We start from the raw sequence: 26,513 nt of genomic DNA, 5'->3' as shown, positions 1-26,513 counted from the left end.
ACATAATCCACTGTCCTTCTAGCAGCACCCTGCAAGTGAGAAATGCCACATGTAGCAGAGTGCTTCTATTTCCTCAGTCTCCAAAGTAGCCACTGCTACTAATTTTTTTAAGGTGGTGTTTCAGATCTAACAGAAAACTGCCCCCGAAAGGGGTGCTCCCAGTCCCTTCCCCCACCCGCCCCGTCTTCCACACGTTCCTGCCGGTCCCCTCCCGTCAGACGCGCACGGCACGGTGGGCTGGCTCCAGTGGCCTGTCCAAGGGAAAACTGTCCTCCCTTCTCCCCCCTTCCCAGCGCGGTGTGTCCTTCCCTGGATAAACCAGCTGAACTGACTCCCCACAGTGGCACAATCGCTAGATCCAAGCCAAGGGCAGCTGTAACGGCACATGGGCATAAGTGAGGGGGAAGAAGGGGTCTGCTCCCATTAGTGGCAAATACTTCTGTGGTTAGGCTGGCGCTAGTAACACGATGCACCCCAAGACACTTCATAGCAATTTCTTCAATTAAAACTGAAATGCATCGCGTATTTGTGGTTTGGGCCAAAACCACGTGTATTTCAGTTTCCTAGAAGACCGAAAGCATGACAGATGCTTACAAAAAAACACAATCATGTGACCTCATACGACCACTGTACTAGATTATGATGAAAGCTTTTTAAAAAAGTTTGGCGTGAGCATTGGACATTAATGTACATGCATAAATACACAAGCGCACGCTCACACACACAGCCCAACTGACTCGCCAACTCCTGCTACACCTGAAGCAATGCATATAAAGAAAAGGCCCTGGGGCATAACACTGAAATTCCTCAAAGGACAGTAAGGGAGGTCCCGGAGTTTCAAGAATAGCAGGAACCTGGAGTGCAGTGGAGTATGTGGTGTTCTGTGCTACCTCCTGCCTGGACGAGCATTTGGCCTACATCTCAGGGTTTTCAGAGAACAGCAGCAGCAGCATTCAGAAATGAAATTTGTGTGTAACGCAAGAATTCTGGTAAAAGTAATGGGAGCTATGGGCAGGGACAGAGGTGTGGAGCGTACTTACACAGCAAAATGCTGGTGCAACTGCAGATACATAAGCCCAAATTTTTGTAAGTTTGTCTACATGGCACAATGAAGACAGGATATCTATTCTACCTTTAGTCAAAATTGGCCAGATACGACAAGAAGTCAGCATGTGCTAGTACAGACCAAGTCTCTTTATAAAGCATGGCAGTTCATCTATCAGCTCTCTTTGTCTGTTACAGGCTAGACTACTTCAAATCCTATCTTCTTTTTGGTGGGCAGAAAAGCTCAGAGAATTTCAGTAGAAATGCTGAATATACATTGTTATTTTCCAATTACAGTAAATGAGCTCAGGTTCCCATGTTTTCATACTGCTTCCAACAGTCAAGCAGTTAGAATACTAAAATATAGAGAGGATGTTCCTTGAAATTTATGTCCTGCTATTCTGAGTGTCAAGATTCATTAAAAAATGGGCTCAAGCATGCATTTGGTTACACTAAAAATCACTATGATTTAAACCCTTAAGCCTGTTATTATCTCTCCTCTCCCAACTATGTTTCATGTTTTGTTTTTGAACAGGGTATGTCCAACCACAATTAACTTTCAGCAGAGAGACAGAGGGACAGAGAGATAGAAACAGCGAGACATACCGCAGAGCAGAAAACCACTGACCTTACCTAGCAGTAAGACATACTAATGCTGCAAGGCATTTTCTTGAAGTTACAATAGCAAGCGTAGCTATCAATGTATAGGTGAGCGCCGTGGCCTCATTCTTCCCTGCTAAAAAAATACTTTAATGTTATTTATAGGCTAAAAACAAGAAAAGAAAAAGTCCTATATCTGAATGTCACTGTACTCCCACAATGCAGATAGGGATCACGGGCAACTCATGTAAGACCTTTTCTATTTCAAATTTCTGGGCTGCTTCAATCGGCCGCATTAATGCAAACACCAGTACTGAAATGGATTTGCCCGTTTGTGGATTACAGCAGACAGTCATTCAAAAGTCACTTAGCATAAATATTCCCTTCAAAGAGAAGACTGCTTTAGAAGTTACATGGCAAAGAAGGTATAGACAAAGAACACCGGAGAATACGTGTTTGACAGTCAAGGTACCGCTGCACAAAAGCGGTTTAATGCAAAATGCCAGGTAATTTTTTTTTCTTTACCCTTGGAAACAGCAAGGGGCCGGGTAGATACTTGTCTGAATGTTAGGAATATAAAGCCTTGCTAAGACTATGTCTGAGCTATAGTTACGTTAGCTTGCAATTCCACGAGTCTGTGAAAACAAGTGCAGCCAATATGGAGCTTCTTAGCTGGATACTGTTTGGAGGAAAGAGAAGCAGCGGCAGGGGAATATGCATCTCCCACAGCGGGGTCAGTTGGTCTCAGAGGTAGCAAAACTGAAGCACAACAATTTAAAGCCATCTGCTCAAGGCCATTAAGACGGAGAGGTACACAACCTGTGCGCTGCAGTTCCACGGTTCATAGTTTTAACCGAATCTGTGATTGCCCAAAGACTCTAATCACTGACCTACTCCAACATCCCTGTGGCAGTTCATTTGTTCAGGAGATTTTAACAGGTTAATTTCTGTTGGCCGACATCATATACTTGACTAGGTAATGTCTGTCCACTCATATTTCTGCTAGATGCCTACTGACTTCTTTATCAAGCCAATTCTTTCGCTCTCCCCCCTCTTCTGCAACTACACCTGATTTCATTGCTGGCTGTAACATCATTTATCCATTGTCCTCTGGGGAAGCCAGGGTGGTTTCTTCACCTGTGGACTACAGAGCTTCTGATCATTAAGAATACCCACAGAACTGCTTGCTGAAATTAAGATTTCCAAAAGTATCGCCAAGAAAAACAACAAGAAAAGCCTCTGCCAGCTTCTAAATTAAAATAGAAGAGAAACACACACAGGAAATTACCATGCACAGAGAGTATTAGCCACTCTGCATCTTCATTAGATGCATCCGATTAAAACATGCTTAATGTATTTAATTTTCCATTTCCATGTAAATAAAACCAGCTTATGGTGCTGGACGACCTCTCTGGTTTCTAGTACCTTTCATACCGTTTTTTGTACAAGTCTAAGCAGTGCCCAGGTTGCAACAGACTTCCAGTCCCCTGTGAACTGGGCCTCTTTTGAGTAAGTGACCTGAAAGGTAAAAAGGTTTGCTCTTTTTCAGCAATTGCTTGAATGATAAGAGATCCAGTCAGGGTGTTTAATACTGCACAGAATAAGACTCTCAATACAATATTACCTCCTAAGGAATATAAACTGTCAAAACATATAGGAAGTTTTCTTTCTAGCTTTAAAAGGAGAGTTTAAGTGTATTTAAATTATTTCTTAAGGAAAACTGTGTGGATCTGAAGGATCACTGTATTCTACACACCTTTATAAGAAAACACTCTAATAAGAACTGGTATCGCTCAGTAAGAAACTGGGTTAAAGCTTCTAATGCCGAAGAGAGCAGCATTTCATTTTCCGCCTGTCTGACTGAAGCAGAGCACTCAATAATTCATAGCTTGCTCTGATCAAGCTCCAGCACAGGTGCTGCACAGTCAAACCTCAGGGAAGCTACCTGCAACGTGCTGATCATCATAGGTGAAACATGCATAAAAGATGTGCAATGCCTGCTTCTACAGTTTTTTTTATTTATGACAATGCTAAGTTGCAAAAGGAGCCCTGCTTTGAAAAGTCCTTTGCATTAAGAGTCCAACACTTTCAGAGACAGTGGAGGGGGAGGAAGAAATGTGGGTGTTAAGAGGAAAAGTGACTGACTGAACTATAAAAACATAACAATGTGGTAGAGCGACACTCCCTCTTACCAGAAGGTAATTCATTAAGCGGAGCACCCCAGAAGTTTGCTATAGCCAGTCCCGCAGTAAGTTCATAAACAGCAATCGCTCCAAGCGGAGGCTTTTTGTTCCTTCTCCTTTGTGCCAGTAAGGTGACTCTGAAGAGAGGCTTACTCATGAAGAAGCGGCAAAAGCACCTTCCATTCTCCTCCAGGAAAGTCAGCAGAACTGAAAGACACTGTGCCATGCAAATCTCCCTCAAAAAATTAACTACCAAAGTAGTTGTCAGCAGTTGGCTTACTGTGTACTCCCAAACCAGAATGCAACCACCATCACAGCCAAAGCACAAAACTTACCAACGTGAACCCACTCCAGAAATGGAAATAGAAGATTCTTCAGAAAATGAGTGTATGAGCAGGGAATTTTACCTAAATGTGTGAAATCAGCGATTGTCTGACGTAATAGAGACATCTTCATTCCTGGTCTCATTTGGAATTTCGCAGCTCATTACTAAGTGTGCGAGCTTATCTGTCACGTCACCAACTCAAAAGAGAAAACAATCTAAAGCTGAAGATAGCCCTGCTTTGAGCAGGTCACTGGGCAGGAGAACTCCAGAGATGCCTTCCAGCCTGAACTAACTTATGAGCAACACTACAGATGCATGAAAAAGACCTCTTTTCTTCCTATCTTTGCAAAAGAAACTCTTCCCCATCAATAGCCTGAACTGTAACCAAGAGATCAACAGGATTTTGCTTCCTGTACCACTGGTTCATAAATGACTCAAAGATGACTTTTGCTGAGCTCTCTCAATGCAGTTGGATACTTTGTTCTCATTGCCTTGATAAAATAGAGGGTGCTGAACCAGCAGCTTTTGATCCAACGCTAGAAAGCCCTCTATCAGGATGGGGTCAGAGCCAGCGTATGTCACAGCCTCATCTGCCTGCGTCTAGATTTAGAAAGTATTGGTGTATTTGGATGGAAATTTTAAGCAAACGTGAATTGAGCTGCTTTTGTAAAATCCATCTATCCATCTGATTAAAGGAGAGGGAAAGGGAAAAACTAAGCAACAGAAGACCATATTTACTCACCACAATTAGAAGAGCGACTGCAGCATCCACAAATATATCTGAGACAACCAATCTAGGATAATTAATGGCAAAAAGATTAGAAACACTGTTTTCTAGCCCTGAACAATACAAGAGACCAGTCAGTTGTGAATAGTCTGGAAGCTGGAAGCATTTAACTGACCAGCCCTAAACCTCTGTGCTCGAGATGAGACCCACGCAGCACGCTGAACCCAAAGCCCTGCCTGGCAGTTAGTGAGCTGGGTTAATGGTCAAGAAGCAATGGCAATCAATTAATTCACAGACAAAGCATGATACCAAGTCGCCTCTATTCATCGTTTTATCTCTAAGACATAATGTACCCCACTGTTATTTCTTTATTAAATGCTTATATAAAGAAGTGTACATTCAAAAACCAGTTTGTCTTTTTTTAAGCATTCCCTGAAACAGATGGTTTTATACTCCTCCTCTGGACCTGGCTATTGTAGAACTACTCTTAGTGAGCCTGAAACCCAACTGGTTTTAATTTATGATGGCTGTTATATGGCAGTTTTAACACATATTCTCATTCTCTCCCTCGAAGACTGGGTACATCACGCCTTGGCTCAGATGATGTCTGCACACTGAACAATCAGGAACATGGCATCACTTACCAGGCACAAGAGAGCACTGCTGCTCTGCTGCAAGGGCCAAATTCAATCAAATTCATTTTGAATACTGCTCCCTGACTGTGGATATTTGAACTTTTGATTTGGCTTTTAAAGAGGCATTTGCAACAGCCTACTTTTTGATTTCAAAGATGTGAGAGATCAGATATGGAAGGGCTGCTTTGTTAACTAAAAGCAACTCTGTAGTTGTAACTGTTCAGAAAAGAAACTAACAGCTAGGAGGAACTGTCTTCACGTTAACGATCTTCTACCCACTGCCACACGCACTGAGCCACTGATGGTGTCTGCATAAATGAGAATCCCCACAGTGCGGAACCAGACAAAAGCAGGAAGCCCAACAGCTTCTTCCCTGCCAGGTGGGGATGCGGAGAACACAACGCTCGCATCCCGAGCTGCGAGCTCTGCCCATCAGATGTTTCACTAGTTAACGCACAACTCAAGTCACCTGCATGGGAACATCTGGAGGTTTCCACCTTGTTTGAGGGATTGTAATATTTTTCAAAAGTGATGTTTAGTAACAGAAATATGTTAATGGTCTTCCTGGAGATCCCACGCCTTCACTTTAGGCAGAGTGTCAAGGTAACTTTACAAGGCCTCTCACTAACGCTGCTTCTTTGCAGTGATGCTGGCTGGCAAGAGACCAGCTCTTTTCAACTTTCTGCCTGGCAAACAAGTACCACCGTGGCTGCTACCTGCAGCAAGTTTTCTGCACCAGTGTAGATGGACAAATGTAGAAAATTAAGTTAATGTGTAGTAGATTACAGGTCTGTAGATTTTATTAAAATAACGAATGTTTTGTTTCTTCAAATGCTACCACCAGACTGTTAAGCTGTGCTCTGAAAGCACTCCATCTCTAGATGTAACAAACCACCGGCATGTACCTTTTACAGAAAAAAATAAGGTTTATGAAAAGAAGTTCACCCTCCATCAATATGTGAAAAATGCGTCTTCTTGCGGGGATTCCATTCTGTACAGTATCTGGATTTAAGAGAAATCTGTGAAATTCCTGCAGATAACTATTACATTCAGTATTGCAAGTTATCACACAGTTTTTTCAAACTGTTCTTGGTAAATAACGCCTAGGGTTTTCTCTTAATAAATGCTAAAGCTTTAATTAGACTGCCTAGAGGCTGTGTATGGTTGCAACATACTGTGATAGTTTGATTTAAGTATGATTTAAGTTTGACACAGGTCAAACTGCCACTCTAAACGATGAGCTGCCTTTGAAATCTGCAAGATACCACAGACTCAAAAATGATAAAGAAGCCTTGGAATTCCTTCCACGTCTGGTTTTATACCGAGCCTTAGCTATCCAAGGTTCAACCCTGGAATGCAATCATCGTCTTTCTGGGCGATGAGTTAGCCAGCGTTGTAACTGCAGAACCACCTTGGGTGTGAGAAGTTCCCCGCTGATGGTCACACACACCCGCTTCCCCCACACTCTGCACCTCTCCCTTCGCAGCACTGAAGCCATCAGCATGCATCAAAAAGACTGGCATCCACAGCCAGTACTGCTGACCCAGGTACGTATGAACTGCTTGTTTGCTACTGACTCTTGGTACTCATGAATGGTTTTCAATTTACAGCCCAGACACTGAAGCTTGCATAGAGAGCACCAATTCACCAGGCAAATATTTATACATCCACTTATGAAAAATATTAGAAAAGCAAAGTTAAAGTTGATCAATAGTACCTGCATTTCTCAAGCATCAAGAAAGCATTCAAAGCTTCAACATTTCAGGCCCAGCAACAAAACATACAACAGTCTTTCAGATGTGTACGGCTTACTATTAAAATGCCAGAAGAAAACGGCTTGAATGATACTACAGAATCAGGAGGCCTTTTTCATCCAGCGTATTATTATTGTTTTTTAATTAATTATGCGTAAAAGGTTCAAACGTCTTTGCTCTTTGGTAGGAGTTTTGGTTGTCAGATCTGGATGGCTAGATGAAAGCTACATCAAAAGGGAATGAAAAACAATATTCAGCTGAGTAATGTGCCAGTTGCTCAAACTTATGATACATATAAAGAATATATATCTGCTGATTACAGATGGTGTCTGAGGTACACCTGATTAGCTAGAGACATGACAGTATGAAATGGCAGGAGTAGCTGGAACACAGCCTCCTCCCTTGCAGAATTAACCATGCGTTCAAAAAGAGCTGTACCCCCTTAGTACAGCAGGGATCAAGAGATGTAGATTTTCACTGCGGCATCAGCGACGTTCTAGGCTGGAACATCTCCCTCACTCTAAAAGCAAGACATAGGTGAAAGAACGTGCACAAAGACTCATTTGTCCAGTGAGAAATTCTTTCCTCACTACTGATTAGCTAAATTGTTTGGATAATCCACAACGTTTTCTACCTGGTCAGTGGACTATCTAATTTTTGAAATGTCTCATTTTGAGTGGTTAAGATCGCATATTTTATATAACCATTTATTTCTGGCAGTCTATGTACAAACGCTGTTCTCTCTTCAGCTCCATTATGGTACAAAAAGGATAATTTTACATAATGTATGGAGGCTACAGCATACCTCTGAACTTCTGTAGCTAGTATTAAACAGCATTTTAGGGAAGAAAATAATTGAATTCCAAATTCCAATGAAAAGACTGAAGGATGGTACAGATCAAGTTATCAGAATACTGCCAACACATTACCTTAATTAGGCAACTATTTTATTCAGAACATTAATATTGAAAGCAGTAAACAAACGCGAGAATAGCTCCAAAGCTGACAAGTATTTGAATTTATAGCACTTTATCCTACCACATAACAACTATGACTAAGACATAATTTCCCTACTCAACTCCAGGACTCTGAGTCTCCATGCCTCTGCGATACACTATTATTTTTGAGATTAATGGCCCTGATCCCAAGATATGCCCAACTCCTACTGAAATTAATGCTTTGTGCATAAAAAGCAGCGGAATGCCTCTCCTCTTATTTTTTGTTTGGGATGGGGCAGGAGGTAGTGGTCTTTAGCGTAAAGAGAAAGGCAACCTACATTTCACTGAAAGAAAGAACACACACCAACTAAAAGCTTATTTAAACAGAGAAAATTGTTAGAAACTTTAGTCCCATTACAAAACAGTAGTCCCAAATACTGAAGACTTGTGGGCAACAGTTCTACACTAATATTTCACATGCTTCGCAATCCAGCCTCCAGTGAAACACCTCCTCCACACCGATTTGAAGCACTTCATTTCCTCTGCTCCTATTGTCCTGTTGCCAATGTCACCAGGCTGACATAATTTATTTCTGACAACAGAAGTATTTCTTTCCCCTGTAAGCTTTTGTTCACCACCAACAGGATCCTGGGTCCTTCCACATTGATGGTGTAGGCAGTGGGTTTCAGCGCGCCCCCAAGACAGACATGCTTGAGCAAGCAAAAAAATGTGCCTGCATAAAGGCTATCCCATGCTAATTTAAGCATTCCTTCAAACTTCATTTTCTTTGGGAGTAGTTAGTGATTCTCAAATTGAAACTTTTACTAGTTATGGATTTTCCAAATGTGACATCAATGATTGTAGGCTTCTAGGCTTCTGACAGTTAAGTATGACGTATGATATATGCAGATAACATGGAGAAAATATTTTCTGCAGTTGAGTGTTTACCAACAGCACTCAGAAAAAAAAAAAAAAACAAAACACAAATAAACCCCTTGTAGTAGAACTTTACAGTTTGCATTCCTATGATCTTGGACTCCATTCTTGCTAAGTATGTGCCCTTTTAATGCCCTATCAAAAAAGTCACTTACAACATATTGCTGAAACTTTTTTTACTCTGATTTAAAATCTAAATACAATTTTCTTTTCTAATGCATACTAAAACGTTCATAACAATTCTTTGAAGGATTAGAACCTTGCTTCATTTCCTTAGCAATTTTTCCCGTCTATTTTAAATAGTTTCAAAGCTCACAACTCAAGAAGGGAATGTTTTCTAAGCTGAATTCCCTATTCAAACACCAGTTGATCTCAGTGGTATTCAAATTGCGCCTTAAGTTAAAAAAAAAAACCTTGCTCCTCTAGTTTTCTTGTCAATGTCTATCAAAGTGCCCTGGAACTTGGACCACATTTTCAAATTAATTAATTTCTGTCTTTAAAGGATGGGCTATTCAGACACACCGCCTGCAAAATGAGTAGTCTGAAACTGCACGTACAACTTCATTTATTGTATACTAACAAAAACTTCCACTGATTTAGAATTTACTTAATGTCAGTATGGACCGAGTTATTTGATGGGATCGGCGCCGATTTCCTCTTGTCGTGAATTTTGCAGGAGACTGATTTTAGAACCTGGAAGACCTGTTTAAGGATGGGATGGAAGGAATCACTCCAAACACAAGAAAGGTTAAACTGCAAGCATGCAGCACTGGGATTAATATTTTACTTATTGTAACACCTTAATCAGGTTTTGAAAAAACAAATATTTTCTAAGACACAAAAGGTATGAAACCACATTTTAAAATAATAAACAAAAAGCAGGCAAGAAACTTCACTTGCAAGGTTCTGCTAATTCGTAATTGCCATGGAATATGCTTGTTCTCTTCTCTTTAATTAAGGGCTAACACACTGCAGGGCTGAGAACTTTTTCATGAAATAACAGGTCCTCCAGTAAAACTACAGTTTACGGAAAAAGAAGGTGTCCTGTGTTCTTATGAACCCCAGAGGGCCGAGGGGATAAGAGTGACAGCTACAGCGGTTTCAGTAGTCAGGGAAAAAGTCTGTTCCATCATCCCTTAGTATTCCAGCAAACCAAATTTTAAAACATCAAACCACCCCCCACAGAAGTGCGGACACTCGTCAAGAAACAGCCTGGCCCAGAGGGGCGTGCGCCTGCGCACACGGCGGGGCAGCGCTGCGGTTCGGCCCTGCGTGCACAGCCTGCCCGCCGTGTCATCCGTGCGCTTGTCCCACATATGCTTTATTTAGTAAGGGTCTGCGAAGAGGCAGAGAGGCTGCTGTGGAGAAGAGTTTCATTTTTTAGCCAAACTCCGATGGAGACAGATGCTACGACAGAGATTTACTGAGCCCGCCAGTCCCGCAGCAACATTGCTGTGTTCTCAGACCGCCGAGTGCCGCCCTACCATCTGCAGCTCAGCGGGCACTTGGAACAAAGAAACACCCCCGGCCTCTTACTAACAGCAGCGTTTTGTGGGCTTGGAGAGGGGGTACCTTGGCATTCTGGACTCCCTTTGGATTGTCAAACCGAATGGAAGCTCTGCCGTATCATTTACTCTGAGCTATGAAAGCTTTTGACCATTTTTCCCCGGAAACCTCTCAGCTGCTAACCACTTCGGACTGCCAGCGTCAATGTATTTTCTTGCACAGACCTGGCCATCAGCCATTTCTGTGGACACCCAGGGCAGCACGTGCACACCCGCCACGGGCCCCACCGGGCGGGTGACGCCTGGCGCAGACGTGCCAGTGGCGCAGAGCACGGCCACGCCGGCCGTGCCGCGGGCTGGCGTCTCCCCAGTCCTCAGCTGCCCACGCCGGAGCTGCTGCCGCCCGTGCCCCAGGAGCAGCTCCCAGAGCATGCGGCCGGAGCCAGGGGGGAGCAAAGCCGAGCTGCACCGACAAGCGGGGGGCACCAGCCCTACCAACAGCAGGAGGTGGGCAGGGGCGGGAAAGGGACCGTGCAGTTGTGGGCTTTTTATAACCCTAAGGCACCAGGCACACGATGTCAAGGCTGGGGGCAGGGGGGGTGGGAATCAACAGTCAAAACCACACCGTGCTGAGCACCTTTCTCTTCTTGAAACAAAGACTGCGTTTACCTTAAGGGAAGCTGGAATAACAGCTCCAAAGGCAGAAGTCAGTTTAATGGAGAGATAACTCATGGAGGTGCCCTACTACCTGTCAATTTATCTTAAATACAATCTCAAATACACAATTCATGGTGTGAAAAGATACTCTAGAACTTTTATTATTCAAGTCAGGTGCTCACGTGCCCATCATGGAAGTGTATTATGATGCAGTTACGGTCTGGTAGGAACAGGATTGCAACACTCAACTCACCTTAGAGTAGACACAGCCGCCTCCGAGGGATGCCTTCAGGAAAACTGAGAAGATCTGACCAACAGAACAGGCAAGTTCTATCTTTGAACAACCAAAATCCTCTGAATGAAACCTCTACCATCTGTTTCTCTGCTCACCGAACACAAGTGTTCACAATTTATCTCTGATAAGAATTATTTTGGAGGTCATCATCGCATCCTTTGTCAAGACAGGGAGTCCCAAATTGGATGTCATGTGAATGTTGAAAACTAACTCAAGTTCTCTTGCTCACATTATTTCATTTCCCCTAAATTTCTGAGGCCTTCCTTCAGCGTAAAAGCTTTTCGATCCTTTCTGAAAAGGACCTATGCATTTTTATCATTGACTGTCATATCCAGAATGGAAAGATTTGCAAAATGAGAGCAAACTCTTCTCTGCCTCTGAAGACACACTGGCTGAGGAAGAAGCCAGCTGGTTTATCACAGGGAATCGAGGGGCAAATACTACAGAAGCCAAAATGTCTACAAAGGACCCCTAAAGGTAGCTAATTCACAGTTAAGATGCCAATGCTTTTAATGCTTCCTTTGATCAGTGCTGGTAGGAAATTCCAATTGTTATTGCTATCCAGCCCCATGTAAGCACCTATTATAAAGTATGACAATATTCTGCCACGAGCTGTGGAATTTAATTATTAAAAGGAAAGATGCATTTATGCAAGCTGCATTCCATCTGTAGACTGTGTTTACATCCTTTAAAATCGTATGTCTATTTGGCAATAAGCCACATGCAATTCACCAGACCCCCAGCTGGCATGTATATAGGTAATTCTTTGGATTATTAGTAATGTTTTTTCATAAAGAGAAGTCCCTAGTCCTACCCCTAGTATCTCTGCAGGTGTAGGTTCACATACGCCGTTAATTACCAACGTGGGAAGACGCTTCAAGTCTATTTTACTTCTGCACTGTCATGGCATTCATGAAGCTGTTACACTAAGACAGGACAAACTCCTCATGAAACCTGTTACTCCCACTTCTTAAAACAGAATGCCAGAAGCTCATTTTCCTTTTGTAAGATTAAGGTGATAGCTCTGCAGCATTTTCCCACACATTCCTAGAAGCAAGATGATGCAGTGGAAGCTCATTCCCTTCTTGAAGGGCCCATCTTGCCTAGAAAAGTTCATGCTATTTCTAATCACCAGTACTTATTCAACACCAGCATGGCCAGCCGTTCTTGGAGACCTGTTTACAAGTCTTTTGCCCAGTAAACCTTACAAAGCATCCGTGCAGGAACAGATTCAAAACTAAATAATATGAGGAGTAATATACTGAGATGCTCCCATTGGCTTGTCTACAACAGGGCACTCAAAACGGCCAACACAAGCAAACCTGCCTTTCCATTAGGAGCAACAGGAAATTTCTGAATAACTGCCCTTCCACTGACAGTGATAAGCTAATCCTCTACTTGACCCGAGGGAGCGTACATACAGGAGTTATGGTGAGGTATGCCAGGGACAGACTTGCAGCATACCAGAAAGTCTGCTGTGAAGGTAAGCGACCATCTATCAGTTCCCCCAAACAGCAAATTGCTTCAAGCTGCATCGTACCTACCACAAGAAAAAGGTAATCTAAAGGTAATCTACCATTGAGCAACTTATGTGGTAACTTATGTGTCCTTCTACCCTTTGAAGGTCCCATTAGATGGAACCATCCAGCCGGCTTCACTCAGCCGTGGGTACAATGATGTTACTTCAATCCTGTGAGCAGTGCAGAATTTGAAGAGCCACGGGAAAACTGTTTGTATGCTGCTGTATTAAACGTGAGAACAGAGTTGAAATGCGTCAGATTTCCAAACCCACCTCTTCTCACTCTCCCCCACCGGTAACTGTAGCCAAGCGACATTAGATACCAGCTCTATGAACAGTTTTACTGAGAACTCAATGAGCGCTATTATCTTATATATTTTAATAGTGAAGAGATGTACTCTGAACATAGCTAGGATTTTTGATGCTATATATCATAAAAATCAGGTAGGCCAAACAGACAGAAGCATCCACCTTTCGACCATTTTAGCTATAGAAGTGGAATCAGCACCGTATCTTTGCTAAACATAAATTCTCCTTTGAATATTGAATATTAGGAGAGCCCTGCCCTGATAAACTGGTTAGCACAGCCTGATATTTCTTAACTTTTGGCAAGGGTTTACCAATAAAACATGCTGCTGTAAAAATGAGCTTACTCCAAATAGGAAAAAATTCATAAGAGCTGAGCACCTCCAATAGCAGATCTTATCAAGAAATGTGTTTTTTCCACATAGAACACTGATAGATGGGAAACAGCCACACAACAACTGGCCCCGGAGCTCAGAAGTATCAAGTCACTCTACTTTTAACTTCCTGGGTAACTGTTTTACTGACTTGATAAAGGACACAGTAATTTTATTTCGCGTTACAAGCTTCTTTAGGGACTTTCTCTCCTCAAGACAGAGGCAGACACAAAAAAGAATATAGCCATGAATTCAAGCAATAGGCTCTGGAAATCCATAGAACTTAGCAAAGACCATTACTTACCTTTTTTTATTCTGAGACAAACAGTTCTTGAATCCCAAGCATTACGATTCTGCACAGGAATGTCTTTAGGAGACAGGGGCACAGTCATAAGGGGTTAATTGCTTTAATATTATATATTAGTCCATATCTGTTCATAGTAAATTTAGATTGCTAAAAAAGTTATTTTATACTACATTCATCTTTACCAAACCATTTCTATCTGTGGATAGAGACTCCCCATTGATGACCCTATCCCCACAAAAATACAAGGTCATAAAGAATAAAGCATAAAGAATAAAGGAGACGCTCCATCAACACTGGGTAACAAACAGAGCTGAAGAAGAGAAATAACTTGGGGTATGACATCACGTGCTGGGTCATATCTGCCTGAGATCAAATGTGATGCAAGAGAAGCGTGAAGCCAAGGAGGCAATGCTGGAAGAAACTTTACCTGTATCAATGACAGGGAGGAGTGCAGACTGCTTCAGCACAATAGCAAATTCACCCACTATAACCATGAGACAGGCTAGCAGGAACTTCTTGTAACTCAAGTAAAAGTATTCCAAGGCTATTTCGGCATAATCCATTGAAGTTCCTCTTCCATAAATAAACTCAATCCACATCAGTGACAACACGGAGACAGTTCAGATGCTAATAAACCCATGTAGTACTTAAGAGCAAAATAGTCTAGTCTGAAATTTTTAACATTTAATGTGCTCGTTAAATGAACTGAGTATCATCGCAGTTCACAAAAAATACTTTTTTTGCCTTTTCTTTCTTTATATTGAACCTGGGCTTTTCTAGTCAAAACTTCAGCTGTATATGAAAGCACTATTTGGCTCACCTGCATCTCTTCTGGGAGAGCAGAACCTTTTAAAGAAAGAATATGCATTTTAACTTAGAAAACCTTCCTCAAATACAGTTCAATTTATCTCCTTTTATAAACCTAGCTAAAACATCTGGAAAAAGTCAAGCTGAGTAAAAGTTGGATACAGTTTTGTACTATCACTCGAAGAGTGAGGGAATTCCCCAACTAAACATAATACAGCAGCAACAGCACTTCTTGAGGTCTTGGGTGACAGTAATTGTAGGCCCTCCAGGGATTTCCAAACAGTACAAGATGGAGACTGGTTTGAGCCAAAATACTTGGAAAACACTTTGGATACTCAGGGAGGAGGGGAAAAAAAGGGGGGGGCAGGGTGGGGAACAAAGTGAACAATCCGAGTTTGGCCTGGGGAAGACGTTTGTTGAACCATTGTTGAATCCAAAAGCCATCAAATATTCTGCCTTTAAGTCTTAACAGTAAAGATGCAGTAATTTATGACTCAAATTTTTAACAATTACAGACATTTAAGTTGGCAAACTAACACAGAATCCAAGCAGTAACCCACAAATACTAAATAGTGATTTGGTACATGTGAAATAAGAAGTAACACTTGAAGATAAGTCTGTGTAAAGCCTTCTGAAATTCCTGATACAAATGGGTGATCAAATGCAAACATTTCATAAGTTAGTATACAGTTAAGTGCTTATACAGCTCTCCCTAGAACAGTATTTCAAAATTTGACAGCCATTACGTAAATAAGAGAAAGGCATTAATCCCATTCATAGAAGGAAGACAGAGACTGGGAGAGCTTAAAAGATTTGATCAAAGCCATGCAGTGCAAATAGCCATGTTGGAAAGGGAAAAACCAGCTATTTGGGGCTAAACCCTGTATCACAAAGCCATATTTTTCCTTCCTGCAGGAAGTCCTACATTTTCTTTGCTCACGTTTTATACGCACTGGTGGCAGCATTTTTCAGTTTGTAGCTCTCAAATCTGCACAGTCACATTCTATTTGAAGCCTCCACCATTAAATATGGTCAGAAAGTGTAATTTTGACCTTGCAGCTGCGTAACACAGGCACACCATTTAATAATGTCCTATTTCACCCAAGAAGCAAATACATCCTGCGAGCAGGTACTCTGGGTCCTGCATAGACATTTGCCAACTTTGAAGTCTAAGTCAGCAATCGTGAAAGGATCAAGACTTTTGCACAAGAAATATTAACAAAGTACTCCTTTATTTGATATAGTCTGGCAGTCATTATGTTTTGGCTGGTAAATATATTAGCAAAATTGTATGTCTTTTCTATGGTTTCCCTCCAGTAGATGACAGTGCTTTATAACACTATTTCCTACCCCTTCCCACAAAGACTCAAACACAAAGGGACTTATCAATCCCATTCTAAAGAGCAGTGAGGAGACAGGGAGATGAAGTTCTCATCCTACATCCAAACCTAGATAAACACAATCCGTTTTGATTCATACAAAGTTCATACAACTTTACTTTCATTTTGGTAAATACAGACCAAGCTCTCATTTTTTCCCTCAGTTCATCATACTTGTAAAGGTTGTGCATCTTTTACAATTAAAACAAAGAAGTTCAGAAGCTGTCAAGGCTAGACAATTGTTTAAAGTAGGCTTGACACAACCAGAGCTAATTCAGTGCAAGACACAATTGTGTCAGACAACACAAAAATGGAGAGAGAGATAGAAAAACAAATTGGAAACAGTTCTCCTATAGTAAAAAATCAGTGTAAACATTTTTCCAAATCATCCTGCCCGCCTTGATAAACAAGAATTAAAATGGAGTTATTCAAAGGAGTTCATTTAAAGCTATTTTGGCTGCCCCTTATAAACAGAGCTTAGATACGAAGTTCATTACTAACTAGATCAAGTCTCTTTTGAGGGGACGATTAAGCTCTGTAGTGCCTGTAGAGACTTCTACTGCTTGCGGGCACAGCTCTTGACATGGAACAAGGTAAACCATTAAAGAATGCAAGTTCCACTTTTTCACACCGCTTGAAATAGCCATATCAGTTTCTTTAAAATGAGAAGATACTGAAAAAATCACAAATAAGTAAGAAAGATACCAACTTATTGTAAAGCCATAGCTTTTCCCAAGACAGTCTGCAGGATGTGAATTCTGACTTGTTTTAAATGCTGATAACAGCATTTTTAAATTTTGATGAATGCATTTTAAAACCTTTACAAACACACACACACACACACACAGGGCTGGGGGGGAGAAATTAAATGTAAAGTAAAAATTCAGCTTGCCATTTAAGTGTCCAATTAATACTGTAATTCCTATGTCCGGAGCCAAGTCTGCTCAACAGGAATGGTTAGATGCAAGAATAGGGCTGTGCTCTTACCTGTAGTGCACTATGCAGCCTCGCTTTTATTCATGGTTTGATTTTTTCCAGATGTTTGTGAAACTACATGCATTGGATTGATTCAGTGACAAAACTACAAGACTGCATGGATTAACTATTCTCTTCTCTAAAGCAGCTTCTTGAAATGAATTATAACACTTGTAATTATTAAACAGCAAAACCTGTTCGCAGCAACTCCTTTGTTCTTAAATACTGTATTAACAGCAAGCGCTGCTGAGCTCTTCAAAGAGAGGAAGGCAAGCTTTCCTCCTGTTTTTGCAGGTGTGTGGCTGGGACAATTCAGATTCCCGACTACTAAAGACATTCTAGCCAGTGTAAAGCACATGTTTAAGTAACCATCGCAGGCAACCACCTTGTACACCCGCATATCGGCACAACTGCTAGTTCTGTTCCCCCTTTTCATACACCCCCTTTTTTCAGTCCCGAGATTAAAGCGAGTGAGGAAGCCGCAGCCTCCCCAGAAACCTACGCGGTAATTGCAGTGCGAGAGGAACAAAACCTGTACCTACTAATAGACGTTCTGCTTTAAAACACCAAAAACCCCAACCGCAATCAGAACCCCTTTGTGTCTCCAAGAGGCAAGAACAAAAGACGGAGCTGCCTCCTCCGCACGGGCTCGCCCTCCGCGGGCTCGCAGAGGTTTTGCCGGTACCCAACAACGCGGTGGACGGCTGCAGACGTGACCCACCTTAGAGAGCTGCCTCCTGAGGCTGAAGCGCTGGACCATGGTCTGCCTCGGTCCTCGGACAAAGCGGTCGGCAGCGGGGCATGGAGGGAGTGCGGCGGCAGCCGGCTGCGATCAGCTGAGGCAGCGCATCCTCGGGCCGCGGGCAGGCACCGCCGGGGGCCCTCCCGCCCGCAAACTTGAGACTCTTCCTTGTCCGGGGCGCCCCGGGGACGGGAGGTGAAGGGAGGAGAGGGCCGGGCAGCGCCGGGCCGGGCCGGGCCAGGCCGGGCGGGGCGGGGCGCTCCCCGCTCCCGCTGCGGGGGGCGGGCCCCGCCCCAGCCCGGCTCCGCAGCCGCCGGAGCGGCAGCCGGCAAGGCCCGTCGCCGCGGGGAGCCGGTCGAACGCTACCCCCGGCCCCGCGGGCCAGAGCCGCGCCCCGCGCAGCAGACCCGGGCCCCCGCCCGGCGCGGCGAGGAGCGGGGGGCTGCGGGCAGGGACGGGCCGAGCACGGCCCGGGACCCGGAGTTCCCGGGAAGGGGCTCCGTCCTCGGGCAGGCACGGGACACCGCGCCCGCGCTGCCCGCAGCTCCCGAGGCAGGCCCGCCCGTCTCGGCAAGGCTGGGCCGCGGCCGGGGGAGCGGGCCCCGGCAAGCACGGCCGCGCCTCGGCGGCGAGGCGGCCGGGGCGCGGCCCTGCCGGCACCCGCAGGAGGGACGCCGGGGTGGCCCGGTACCCCAGTGAAGGGCTACCCCAGCCCCCGTGCTCCTTCCACAGCGCGGCCTCTCCCTGCTCCCCTCGACACTCCCCCGTCGGGAGGGAGGCCTGGGGGGTGCCGCTGCCCGCGGGCAGCCCTGGCCCGCACCATTCTGCGGCTGGAGCGGGCCCGGCCGCGGCCCCGCGCCGAAGGGCAGAGCCCTCCCGACAGCTACCGCAGCACGGCTCGTCACGCTCCCCATGCCCACGGCTGACGGCAGTAGTTACCCCGCGTGCTTTTTAACAGAAGCATCACCCTACAGCAGCGTTTACACCACGTGGAACGATGTGGCTCCAACTCGCCCAAGGCTGCTAGCGCAGGATGCAGTAGAAACAAGCTGCAACTCCAAGATAGTACAGGCACTGTGCGCCAAAAACGATTCAAAGCAAAATGTCACTGACTGGGGCAGGCTCCACCGGCTGCCCTGTGCAGCACTCTAGTTGCCTTCGCGTATTATAGCACGTGAAATGTCATTCTTCTATGGGAATCAGCACCGAACACCCTGCTGCAATCACGAGAAAATACTTGAAGAAAATATTTCTCTCTTCCCACCACAAATATGCAATAAAGATCTATGGTGAAATAGTCAGGTACACTTTCATTTCTTCAAATCTCTTGGCAAGAGTGGCTTTTAAATCCTTAAATTGTTTTTTCTCCCCTTACAGTATTTGTGAGCAATGGACACAGTACTATCTTCATGCAGAAAAGGAGATTACAGGACTCTATCAGTTTGCTACAGCATCTGCAGCAATGCTCTAAGGAGTTTCAAGAATCCAGCAAGGACATATGCATTTCCCGTTTGTGCCGTTCAGAGGTCCAGAGCTCAATGAATTGGCTCGGGCATCTCCCGGGATATTCATAAAAGGAGGAGGGAAACCGAAAACCCCAAACACAATGAGGAGCTTGAAATCTCTGGAAATCAGTCCTGTCTCATCATTTTCATTTTGGACTTCTTAGGATTTCATTTCCAAGCCCTTTTGTAATTGCCTCCTGCCTGCCATTTTGCTCTCATTTCTTTCTATTCCTCCACCTTAAAACCACTGCATGCTCCTGCTCTCTATATGTCAAAATAACCCTCATGACCCTCCCATACAGAGTTCTCGCCTCACCCCAAGCCCTTCTGGAATGTACTCATGGCAGGAGCTTTCCCACCACAATCCACCACAGCAGTAAGGCAATACTTAAAGTGAAAACATCAAGTACATTTGAACAAAAAATAACGATACTTCGAAGAGATATAAAACTCTGTAGAACAAAAGCCAAAAAGAATGCTTTCCTACTTCTTTTTTTATACAAGAAATAAAAAAATAAATTTAGTAAGTTTAAAAAGATATCCTGCATTCCTCATTCCTCTTCTTACACAAAATAAAAAAATTGCATACAAGCCATTGCACCTGCATTATACCTGGATTTAGGTGCAATCCAGAGAGTCAGACACCTGAAAATTGATGGACATTTTCTACAATTCTGCTTGAAAGAAGTGGGGAGGCTGGTTTCAAAGCATCATCCTGAATTCACCAGGCATGAAACTTTGCAAATGCCAACCGTTTGAGAATTCCAGTAAAATGTCACTTTCAGCTCCATAATTCTCAAATGCCCCTACTAGCCCCATTTTACAGATGGAAAAATGGGCAAATTCAGGTGAAGGCCTGAATTTAGCTCCACGGCCTGTGATGGAAGGATCTGTCTCACAAGGTATGGGCATGTAGGTCATTGTTGGAATGACTGCAATCATTGCAGACACTACCAACAGGTAAGCTAGGCATTCACTGACATGAACGGACTGTCACTTAAATATGACAGATGATGCAACCATTCAGCAAGCGATAGAAAAGAGCAATAGAAATGAGGTCATGGGGCTACCTGAGGTGGTTACACACACCCCATGTAGTTTAATAGCATATGACTTTAGCAAAGACATACTGAGTTTCCAGACTTGGTGTCTAGGTTAAAGTAGAATACTAGAAAAGGGTTTGGAGTTTAGACCATCAGATCCTATCCCAAAGTACCCTTCTGTAAAATTTGCCTCCCAGAATACATTTTTCAGTCTCCTGTGCGGAGAATGGTATATCCTGCTGTAATGCACGCAACCAAGGTTCGAGAGCAAGGTTAGTCTTCCGTTCAGTCGCCACATGAGAAGATACAAAACTTCTGTAAAAATCACCACACACCATGCAAAAGGCTGAAGTCGGCAGACAGGCTTCAAAATACTAGGCGCAACTCCTATAGCATTTCTCTTTGACTTAGATTTTTGTTAATACTAATAAAATTCAGTGACTGACTTGCAGGTGTATTTGTTCTGCAAGCAGATGCTCTTCATGGCTCTCAGTCCCTGTTTATCTTTACATACAGGGTTCAATAGCAAGTTTGAGTTTCAAGGCTAAGGTGATTCACGTTTGGTGAGTTCTGCCCGGCATGGAAGACAACGAGGAGTAAAAAGGTGCGCTGGAGTTGTTAAATGGTGAACACGGGTATAGTCCTGGACACTGTAGGAAAAAAATAACATTTCTAAGCAGCACGATCACCTTTCTAACAGCTAGTTCTTTTCATTCACACTGCTGGTGCCTTCTAGTACAAAGGGACACTGAACACTACCACATCTCAGCAGCTGATACAGCCTTTCCTCTATCCAAAGGCAAAGCACGTGTGCTTTATTTTCAGTACCAACAGTCTGCCGCTGCAATGTGGTGCACTGTCTTCTGTACAGAGATGAGAGGTACAATGCATGCTTCCTTACAGTCTTTTGGTTTTGTATTGTTTGACAGTCCCTAATGACAAAAAGCCTAAAAAATTCATTGTCTGAACTAAAACACTAGCAATAGAGGCCAGACTTTTGTAGAGGGTGCAAAAAACATTGTGCCTTTCTTTTTGCCCAGTATCCTCAATATTGGCCATAGACACTGTGGAGTTGCTTTAGTACTAGATCGACATTTTAACATAATGGATAAAGACTTCAATTCTAGTTTCTCAAAAGCAATTATTCAAAATGAAATGAAAAAGAAACCACACCTCAGTGAATTTGAATGCTATTCAGAAATTCCTTTCATGTTGGAGACAAAGTTATAGGCATGCTTTGTCCATAATATTTTCACTACAGAAAACAGAGGAATTAGTTCATACGAATATCAAAACTTTTCCTCTATTTCATTGCTTCTACATTCTTCTTTTCTGTGTCACAGTTTTAAAACCACATAAATGACTCCTCCCCATATATATGTTATTTGACTCAGGACATCCAAAGAAGACATGTCACCAGTATAGATGGCACAGATTAAGCTAACCACCCGCCATGAAAGATTTCATATTCCAATCTAATTAAACAAAAGCTTACTGTTCAAAGAGCATTCAGATCATTTGCTCCAATCATCTACAACAGCAGCAGTTATTCAGTGCCAACTACACAGCCTGATTCACTAGTAAAACTTAAACCTTAAATGGGTTGTCATGCAACTCATAAAGAACATGAAATTAGATCAAAAAGTCTGCTTGGGATGGCAGAAGTACTCACAATTGACTATTATTACTTAACCCAGAAAACGCATTCTGCACCGCCACCACAACCACCATCTGAATCTCTGTGAATGTAGTGCTAACTTGTAATTGCACTATTGCTCTGTCCTGACTACATCCATAATCCATATTTTGCAAACCAATGCAAACCAGTATGTTTTCATGCTCAGCCACGAAAAAGTTACTTTAATGAATGTGTGGGTGTTTTTAGCCTTAAGAAGGTAAATCAAATCAGTCCATCAGGCAGTGATTTGCTGTGTCTTCTTTCACATGTTGGGCACATCCTGAAACTTTAAAGCAGCAGGAAATGTAAAAGGATTTGATATCGCAATAAAAAAAAGATTTGAAAAAAATTTACGACCGCATCACTGTTGCAGACTCAGTCTCATGACACAGACTTAGTCTAACCAGAGCCTGAGTACCCGTGATGCAAATGCACTCACATTTGACTAGGGTATCACAGGTGCTGCATACAGCTAGGACCTGATGGCATCTATTTCAGCGTCATACGCTGCAGTGAACAGTTCCACTGTAGTATTCTTTCACAAGAAATTACTTGAAGTTTTCTGGGTGTATAGTGGAAAACTACAGAAAGGCACTGGATGACTACCACCAGACAAGTGACTTGGCCTGTATGCTCACAGCAAGATGGGGAGATTGCTCATCTGAGCGAAAGCAGAACACAGCATCCTGAGCAGTGCCATGTACTTAACTCTCAGTAGATGTTTGGGCTGACAGGGAAGGCAAACATGCAAAACCTGAACTTAACTGTATGTCAAACTCAAAGACTGAAGATGCACCCTACACTGCAAAGTAGGTTCCAGTTGCTTCAGAACAGCTGCTGAAGTCAGGAAATGTCTGGTTTGATATCAAATACCTCCAGAACTACATGCTTTTGTTTCCCTTCTGCTAATTTATCCATCCATTATTAAATGACTGGGGGCCCACATACCTGAATAACGTTTGTCTGCATCCTCAGCATTCATTCTGAGAACTTATACATCATGTACAATTTTTACAATACAACTCAAACACAGAATTGCAACATGAATCCAAAAGGAAGGGCTCCTTTTTGCATTACATTTAAATGGCTATAGCATCAATCCCTTCAGACTTACCTACACAGGAAAATATTTTCCGAATAACTCTAGTCTATGAGCAAAACTACTGGAATCAGAACAGGTCCCAGCTCTTGGGGCCAGAGCATGTCCCAGCTGAGTTCTGACTCCGTAACAGGGCAAGGCTGGATTACCCAGCGCTCCACTGCTCACCAGCACTCTCCTCAGACCTCAGTTTCAATGGGAAGGAAGCCCTGGCACAACGGCCAAAAGGATCCCATGGCATGCTCCAGCTACGACAAATCAAGGGACCTGGATCCCATGGCATGCTATGGTGTGCACCTGGCTGTTAGAAGTCAGTTGTGCACTGACTCCATACAAGATTACTCTCTATGTACTGGGAAAGTACGCTTCACTGCCGTGCATGATTGCATAGTCTTGGAGAAAAATGTAGGTGACTTAGGCCAGAATATTTGCCTTGTTAAGGAAAAATGTTTTTAGCCTATTTTTAAAGTCACCAAATGACTTGGAGCCTAGAGATAGAGGAGACATTTGCAGTTGAGCCATGAAGGGTTATGAGAAGGGTCAGTATGGTTCTCTAAATAGAACTTGATAGGAAAGTTACAAAAAGATTAAACAGAGGTGTTTATTTTATAACTGTCATTCAAAAGTAACATCTATAGATGCATACTTCAGCACTGAAAACGCCAGCTGTGATGTGAGAGCATTATTTGGTAGCATTCTGCCCTGTCAGTGGTAACTCAGAGGTTTCAAAATGCAGAAATGTGTTCTGTGCAGAGGGAGTGTTCCCTGCCAGAACTTGGACTCCTTTCGAAATGCTCACTTTTCTTGAAAATACATACATAGTACATTACCCAGTTACCAGGCCTCAATTTTATAATGACTGTGCAGAGCTGACAGCAAAGGAAACCGATGGGACTGAGACACTAGAAAAACCTCCTCGTGCTGGCGGAGCACATACCAGATGCTCAGGGGATTCTCCATACCAGCTGCATCATTCTCCTCTCTGAACTGGGTCAGTACTTCTTGTTCTGCAGTTTGACTATATTCAGAAGCCTTGTGCACACCATTCAACTCCTACTGCAGGAAATCTACACCATCTTGAACAGTCTCCATGTCTGGAAAGCTGCCACACACTGCTGTTGAGACCATCAGGCTTGTCAGCATTCCCGTGACAACATCCTCCCGGGGCTGAAAATAGCTTCTCCAAAGAACTCTCTCTCCATCATCCCCTGGTCTTTTGTGTGTGTTCAAAGATACACCTAGGATTTCTGATTTTCATTTGGGAAAATGACCAGTCAGACGGCTCGTGAAGGAAGTGCAGTCAAACAGTCAATAACGCAGCGTGGGAGACAAACTCCCTCCACGACCACGTCAGAACAAAATGCTGGAACAAGGGCAGCCAGGGAAGGCTGGTCCGTCCTGCCATTTTATCTGCTGCATCTAAACGTTCCTGTTTCCACAGTGTCTGACAGCAGATACAGGCGCCTCTGGGTAATCATCCTCCCACCCTCAGGGCTCGGTGCCAGAAGTCCCAAGGACTCCCTGGTACCTCCTCCTCTCTTCCCCATCAGGCCACATGGCTCAGAGTCTGGGCGAGACGGAGATACAGATAAGGGAAAGGAGTCAGCTGGCTGAAATTTAATCCACAGCAGACTGAGATGGAACTGGTAGATAGCAAAACTGATGATAGCAACATTCTCCTTTGCCTCTGTAGCCGAGGCCTCACACTCAGCATTTCCGAACTGATTTTTATGATCTGCATAGTTAATGAATGGCTCCTACTCCTACGTAGACACATATGCATCTTTTTTCCTTAGTCCCCTTTCACTGGGCTATCATAATTCCTTTTTTCCTAGTATTATCTTCCTACAGCATTTCATTTCTGTGTAATAGATTAATTAGTGAATTCTTGTCTCTCTATTCAGGAACATAAAACACTTTAACCTTTCAAAATAATCTCTCATCGTGCTAACATTTCCAAAGCTGCCTATAATGTATAGTACTTCTAAAGCCACACACTAAAGAAGTAACGTGAAAGATTTGGACATACCAAACTTCTGAAGCGATATTCTAAACAGCTTACTGCATTAGAATTCCTAGAGGCAATGGCATTAAATTATATACAGAAGTAGAAGTATAAATAAAGGTGTAATACATAGACAGTCAATTACATCTGAATATTTAGCAAATATTGAAAAGTAAAAGTAATGAAGTAACAGAAAGCTTTCTATATGCAAACCAGTATAAAATGTGGTTATAAACAACAAACAATATGTTGTGTAAATTAAAGGGAAGGAAGGGTGGGAAAAAATCAGGAAATATTTTATATTTATGCTATGTGTACAGACACTCCAGTGTCATTTATCAACATAATATCCACACATGAGAATTCCATAGTTTTAATCTATTTCCACCCAAGGTATTGTGTCTTTATGGTTTTAAAACTTCAAAAAGCCTTGTCGTGAAGAAATCAAAATTTTCTCCCTGACCCTCCCCTTTTTTTTTTTCTTTTAAATAAATTGGGGGGCAGCGGGGGTGTTACAATCATCTGCTTAGTTTACTGCTGAAACAGTAAATTTTTAGCAGCAGCACTGCTATGTTAAACAAAGACAATGCAATTAAGGTTTGTGCAAGAGGGTGTACTCTCTTCTAGTTTACACAAGTCCAAAATGCTTGCAGGAGACTTTAGGGCCCTATTAAAAGCTTTGCCAACAAGTCTAGCCAAAAGGAGCGTAAAAGCAAGCATGAGCTGTGTAATCAACGCTAGCAGAAACAAAGGCAGAGACCCTGACTGCAGCACTGCCTTAACTTAACAGGAGGCTCCACTCGGTGCTACTGGTTCGGAATTACCCCACTGTATGTCTGCAGTGCTGGGAACTCATCCCCCCACACACAGGCAAGGCTTGTAACCAAATGAATAGCACATTCCACAGACAACGGGATTACAGGAGAAACTGCTGCCAGCTAATACTTCACAGTCACATTGCTTTTATGTGAATCGATCCACACACTGTAAAGTGTAGCCACCTCCGCAGTGAAATGCCTCTGTTTGTTCTATTCAGAGCACCCACCCCTACACAGTTAGGCCAAAAACTCAATTTGCTCCTCTTGTGAAAAACACCGCAACAGAACTTAGGTAAGGAGAATGTAAAAAAACCAAACAAACCCTTGGCCGGGGGTCAGCAGCATGAACACTTCTGA

General features: G+C 43.2%; 1 protein-coding gene across 8 annotated transcripts in view; it reads right to left on the bottom strand.

Moving 5' to 3' along the window:
- TMCC1 (transmembrane and coiled-coil domain family 1) overlaps positions 1-26,513 on the bottom strand; it is a 125,937-nt gene that overhangs the window by 52,711 nt on the left and 46,713 nt on the right. Inside the window, exon 1 of one of the 8 annotated variants that reach the window (XM_075158527.1) lies at positions 17,988-18,175. The exons of 6 other annotated variants lie outside the window; for them this stretch is intronic. In XM_075158527.1, coding sequence (XP_075014628.1) covers positions 17,988-18,026 — 39 coding nt within the window. In that variant the 5' untranslated portion in view covers positions 18,027-18,175. Of the gene's footprint in view, positions 1-3,836; positions 3,867-17,987; positions 18,176-26,513 lie in introns of those variants that run through there. One more of the 8 variants, XM_075158528.1, reaches the window with a different exon arrangement.

Source organism: Calonectris borealis, chromosome 10 (genome assembly GCF_964195595.1).
Source record: "Calonectris borealis chromosome 10, bCalBor7.hap1.2, whole genome shotgun sequence".
In the NCBI taxonomy this organism is placed as follows: domain Eukaryota; kingdom Metazoa; phylum Chordata; class Aves; order Procellariiformes; family Procellariidae; genus Calonectris; species Calonectris borealis.
Note: the sequence above shows the minus strand (reverse complement) of the source record. Positions and strands in the feature narration are given on the sequence as shown.